This window comes from Cibotium barometz, chromosome 42 (assembly GCF_041138505.1).
Source record: "Cibotium barometz isolate CiBa-2024 chromosome 42, ASM4113850v1, whole genome shotgun sequence".
In the NCBI taxonomy this organism is placed as follows: Eukaryota; Viridiplantae; Streptophyta; class Polypodiopsida; order Cyatheales; family Cibotiaceae; genus Cibotium; species Cibotium barometz.
In genome coordinates this window covers 30974883-30981144 of record NC_141087.1, presented here as the reverse complement: position 1 = coordinate 30981144, position 6262 = coordinate 30974883, and the positions used below count along the sequence as shown (strand labels likewise).

The window sequence follows — 6262 nt, the reverse complement described above, 5'->3', positions numbered from 1 at the left end:
CCTCAATCCGACTGAAATGGTCTTCACTCTTGCGAGTCCCGACCTCAATGCTTAAATTGAGGTGCTGCTCAAACGTCAGAGTCCAGAAAGACAAAAAGCCAGACACTACACTTCTATTCATGATGCTCAATGATGCCATGGCCCTAGCCTAGCATGGTTATTGTATTCCTGGTCCAAACTGTGTCACATAGGCAGTATGAAGATCCATTAACCTCCTCTCAAGTGAACTTTCCAAACTACCCCCCTATAACATGACCAATAGCACACTAACAATTTTTTTAAAAAACATAATATGATCTTGTAAACGTTTTAATATCTGTCAACACATACAATGTGTACATGGAACATACAAATCTCTTCAGCCAGCATGATAGACCAGCAGTTGGTTATGTGAGAAGCATGGCTAACACAAGACCGTTCACAGCATATACATAACTCAAAACCCCATGATGCCCTTGCAGCTAGGATTCTTTCCACCCACATCACATAACTTAAGATTATCAATGAGTCTCTATTTCAAAAGTTCACAACAGAGTGCTGAACTTTATGGCTTTGAAAAGGTTGAAAACCACATATGCATCATCCCATCTTTCTCCTATATATGAAATACAAAATTTCACTTGCTTAAATTTATTGGATGTGCATTCTGCACTAAAAAAGGCCACCATTTGATGTCAAGTTTGGGCCGAGCAGAAATTCTATTAGTCTAACAGGATGTTAGAGCCAATCAAACAAATTCAACGACATGGCAGACCTATCATTTCACTACACTAAGCAGACTGCAAACATTCTGCTGATATGCCAGGCAAGGTTCTAACTGTACGATCACTTAAAATAATATGCCTTGATCCGACTGAAATGGTCTTCACGCTTGCGAGTCCCGACCTCGAGGATGTTAGAGCCAATCAAACAAATTCAACGACACGGCAAACCTATCATTTCACTACACTAAGAAGACTGCAAACATTCTGCTGATATGCCAGGCAAGGTTCTAACTGTACGATCGCTTAAAATAATATGCCTCGATCTGACTGAAATGGTCTTCACTCTTGCGAGTCCCGACCTCGATGCTTAAATTGAAGTGCTGCTCAGACGTCAGAGTCAAAAAGACAAAGCCAGACACTGCTCTTCTATTCATGGTGCTCAATGATGCCATGGCCCTAGCCTAGCATGGTTATAGTATTCCTGGTCCAAACTGTGTCACATAGTCAGTATGAAGATATCACACCCATTAACCTCCTCTCAAGTGAACTTTCCAAACTACCCCCCTAACATGACCAATAGCATTGCAATGACTTTTTAACATAATATTAACATAATATGATCTTGCAAACGTTTTAATATAACATGTGTACATGGAACATCCAAATCTCTTCTGCCAGCACAGTAGACCAGCTCTTTGAAGTTGGTTACATGACAAGCATGGTTAACACAAGACCGTTCACAGAATATATATTACTCGAAACCCCACGATGCACTTGCACTCAGGCAGAGCTAGGGTTCTTTCCACCCACATCACATAACGTTAAGATTATCAATGAGTCTCTATTTCTTCTCTAAAGGAAGATTACATGGTTAGACAAGCTGATGCTATGTGACAATCATATCCCATTATTACAGTATTGTCATTCTGGGCAGTGCACCCAGGTGTACAACCTGAGACTTGCTCTGACCTGAGCTAAGTGCCATCGCCACACATGTATGAGCTGAGTCATAATACCTGTGTTTGCTAATTTCCATGCTGTTATGTGAATCAAGATGTAACGATAGCACTCACAGAGTCATTGCTGTAAGAACAGCTCGTAAGCCATAATGTATGACCAAGGACTCCAATAGACCCAGGGTCCAGCTGACCCTTGCCTCCAAGATTAGTATAGCCCAGGCTGCAGCTCAGTAAGAGATAGGAACCGCCCATTATACTGGTTGCTGCCTTGGTCCAAGCTTTGTACATTTTGGGTTTGAAGCAGGGGAAACAAATACAAGTCGGCATTTTCATTGGCAAGAGCACCTCCATGAGAGGGTCCTAAGCTCATCTCATCACGAGCCAATGCTGAAAATGATGTCAATTGGTCTTCATACTCATGTGTCTCAGTAACATTGGGTGCATACACATTAGAGATATCACCTGTTCCACGACACCCCACTTCATAGCTTGGTTGCGAAAGTAGCTCCTCCCAAAGCTCCTCAGCAATGTATGTTCCATCGTCTCTCACACTAGACTCCCCCAACAGTTTTAACATTTCATCTGCATCAAAATATTCCGACTCTTGCAACTCCTGATCCAATGAAAACTGCTGGGCACCATCACAATCCCAGGGTGGAATGACCAAGCTTGGGCCAAAATCTGGACAGCCCAATTCCTGTTTGCACTCATTTCTATACTCATCTCTTGGACCTATGGAAGTCCTGCTTGAGCCTACTGTTCCATGGCTAGGAGGTAAAGTTTTGGGAAGACGGGGAGCTTTACCATCCATAGTTTTGACTAAGGGCATTCTTCCAATGCCTTCCATCAAGGGGACAACAGAGGGTTTGCTCTCTTCTGGCTCCTCCTCTACAAGCAGTCCCACAGACTCTGCTTCCCCTCCCAATGGAGGTCTCATCTCTGATACATCTGAATCTTCATCTTTACCAATGGTTATGCATGAAGAAGATATATCAGAGAACACAGTAGAAGAGACATTCTGACATTCCACCGGTTTCATTCTGAGCTTACAAGAGGGCTGGAGAGGGAGAATCGCACAGTTGGTAACTTCGGGCAGGTTGAGGCGTGCACAGGACCCATATAATATTCTTGCTGCCTGGTCATAGGCAAGGGCCGCTTCTTTGGCAGTAGAGAAGGTGCCCAGCCAGAGCCTGTCACCACGGTTGGGCTCTCTGATCTCTGAGACCCACTTGCCCCAGGTCCTCTGCCTGACACCTCTGTAGTTGCAATGGGAATTCTCAGGGCCACCTTTCCCCTTCATGCAACCCTTCTTGGAGCCTTTGGCAGGAGCTTTTCTGACCTTGAGAACATCACTGTTTTCCTGCTTCTGAGAGTGCTGGTTGTTGCCAGCCCACCAGGCCAGGATCTCTGCGACTGAGGAGCAACCATGGGGCCTGGGCTTGGAGGTCTTTCTCGTCCGAGGCAGGGCCATTGTGTTGGAAGGGCAACGGTGGGTGCCCAAATGAATTGATGGTAATGAGGAGAACGGCAAAGCGTTTCAATAAATGCCTAACGAGGGTTCAAAAGCTGCTTTGAAGATGAAGTGGTAGTGTGACAGCCCACTTAGATTAGGGTTTCTGTTGATTTGTGACAAGAGGTAGGGTTTGATGGGCGATTCGAGCGGCGCGAATTTAGCGTTGAAAAAGATCCACAAGAAGGCAATTGAAAGGCAGGCGATGGTAGACAAAATATGCGCAGAGAAAACTACCAAGATATATATATATATATATATATATACGTGGGCAGCGACGGTGGTGCCGAGAAGGATAAATGGTGATGTGGGCTGCAGTGCGTGACAGGTGGGCGTGTGCGTGTTGTGTTTGGAGAGGTGGAAGTGTGTGCGAGCGCGCGCGCGTGTGTGTGTGTGTGGCGAAAGAGCTGACGCGCGGAGGGTAGCTTCTTGCGAAGCTTCCTTCAAATTTGAATAAATTAATTAAAAAATCGGTTTTTTGTTTTGCCCAAAAGGAGAATATCTGTTCTTTCAGCCTTTATGGCACGTTTTAATTTGCCCGCATATATATCCGTGAACTTTTTAAAAACTTTACCCTGAGCTTTCGCGTGGCGTGCCCTCCACGTGAGCCTCCATCCACACTAAGACGGCCGGACAAACAGTCAAACTATTAATGTCCGCGAGCGCTGGACGTCTTGCTCAATGGGGCTCTAGTCTGAACGGATCAACGTACCAGCCCTGTATATTGGAAGTACAAATTTATTATAATGAAATCAATGTGCTTATATATTTGACAACAAAACTTCATGATGAAATCATTCCCGGCTTGCTAGTTGTTCTCACACAAATTGAGAGACAGCTACAGGGCAGCCTTGATCTCATTGACTCTGCAGTCCAGAGCAGAGCCTATCTGGGCAAGTTGCTAGTCCGTGAAGAGCCGTGGATGGATTTTCTCTTGAGCCGCAGTTTCATATCAGTGGTGGTTCTCCTCCACAGGTCCCCTGAGGGAGCTCAGCACTTCCTTTGCTTTCAGATTCTCTGCCAGCCTTTTCCACACTTGGCACACCCTCCGCCCTTCTCTTATCCAGGCATGAAAGAGGACCAAGAGCACCAGCCCATCAACCGGAACCCTCCCTTCCACCTTCAACAAGACATTTGATTGGGGCACCCGATCACACTGCTCTTGCAGTAGACTTTTGCTCTCTCCTTACTACGGGACTTGGAAGCTTCCATTGTCCTCTCGAGATATCATCCTGGGCTTGTGTGGCACTTCCATCATGAGCCGCGACATTCTTTCCACCATCCCCCAAACTAGCTTCTTCTCCCCCTACCGACCCCTCTGGATGACGCCTAGATGGCTTCCCCTCTCCAAGACAGGGGTTCCTCTCAAGATACTTGGCTTGGTGTGAGGCCTCCCATTGATCACCATGGCGGTTGGCCCACACGGCAGCCTCACCCGTTCACGACACTTCGTGGGGCATACCCCCACCCCCCTCTAAAGAGTCCGCATAGTGGGCCCACAGGTGCGGAAGTCGCACATCGACCCACCCCCTCTTGAGGTCATGGGTGTTGCATAGCACCTATGGCTTTGGGCAAACAGACCCCTAGTACAAATCACCATCATGGTTGGCCACACCTTGGCCAAGATCTATGAGGCAATATTGGAGATCATGATTTGTGCCTTGACACAGACTCCAAAGACAGGGTTAGAGATCACTAGGTAAGCTAGGCTTCATTCGAGACAAACTATTCAACATTAGACCAACATTTTTTCGGACTCAATCCCCACATCACTGGAGGTTAGGGTCTAAACACCATGAAGGCTTTCAAGAGGGATTAGTAGCACCATCAGGGTCAAACAAGGCTGCCCACTCTCTCCGACACTTTTTGGATTGTACAATGATGAGATATCAAGCCAAAAAGAGCTTGGTAATCCAAACATGAAGGTGGTGAAACTAAAGCCTCGTAGAGCTTCGTGAATCCACACATGTCCAAAGTGATGGATAATTACTTGAGGGGGAGTCCTGGCAGAAGAAAATAATCATCTATCATCATTAGAGTGAGCAAAGGTTTAAAGGTTCAAAGGTTATTTGTAAAAGAATGAAATTAATTGGTGTTCGAGCTCGAGCTCGAGCTCCCCCCCACTGCTGCGTGCTTACTTTGCCCAAGGCCCCCCTCCCCTTTCCGCCTCCGTTGCAGTCCCCCCCCCCCCCCCTCCCCCCCCCCGCCCCCCCCGGCGGGCCTTTTCCTGCTCGCTGCCCGCCTGTGCGCCCTGGCGCAGGCTTGCTATGCACCCCGCCTTCTCCCCTTTGCATTGGTCCCTGCGCGTTTCTGCACACTACCCCCCCCCCCCCCCCCAAACGCGGCCCGCCGTCTTAAGCATGAGGCATGGTTGTTAGAGGCATTTGGTACGAGGCGGGTATGGTAATATAGTGATAGATATATATATAGTGAAAGTTGAAAGAAAGAAGAAAGAAAGCTGTATTAACGTCTACTAGAGGCCGAACTCAACCTATGAGACTAGAGTGTGTATGTATGAGCCTTGAGAGAGAGAGAGAGACTAGAGTGTGTATGTATGAGCCTTGAGGGAGGGAGAGAGAGGGTGTGTATGAGAGAGGGAGAGAGAGTGTGTGCGTGAAAGAAAGAAAGCTGTAGTAAACGTCTGCAAAAGGCCAAAATGACCTATGAGACCAAAATAGTCCATCCTCATCTGGATACATCATCAAGATTCAAGGGTACAAAGTAAAATGAAATGAACCGGTAGAGTATAGAGATAGCTCCAAAAGTGGCTATAAAAAACATCATCATCCTAGTGTGTTTGAACTTTGAACTTTGAACTTTGGGTCTTGAGAAAGGCTCAAGGGAGGGAGGGAGAGAATGAGGGAGAGTGTGTGTGAGAGGGGCTGCCTTGGGCCCTTAAAGCCCCCATCTAAAGACTCAAACCAACAATATATATATATATATATATATATATATATATATATAGTTATTTTTTTGGGGTGGACGCCTCAATCAGGCAGTCATACGCCTCGAACGCCTTGAACTGTTAGAGGCACGCCTCCTAACAACTATGGCATGAGGCACGGATTGGGCAAATCACGAAGCGCCAA

At 46.6% G+C, this 6262-nt stretch overlaps 1 protein-coding gene and 1 long non-coding RNA gene across 2 annotated transcripts in view; both read right to left on the bottom strand.

The window, feature by feature from the left end:
* Positions 1-203: 203 nt before the first annotated feature.
* LOC147614357 (uncharacterized) overlaps positions 204-6262 on the bottom strand; it is a 52624-nt gene continuing 46565 nt past the window's right edge. Inside the window, exon 3 of the long non-coding RNA XR_015263107.1 lies at positions 204-1195. This is a non-coding gene — a long non-coding RNA (uncharacterized LOC147614357). The remainder of the gene's footprint in view (positions 1196-6262) is intronic.
* Positions 1526-3413, bottom strand: LOC147614359 (uncharacterized). Its single transcript, XM_086780903.1, has one exon. The coding sequence runs from the start codon at positions 3132-3134 to the stop codon at positions 1869-1871; it is 1266 nt and encodes a 421-aa protein (XP_086637029.1). The 5' UTR covers positions 3135-3413; the 3' UTR covers positions 1526-1868.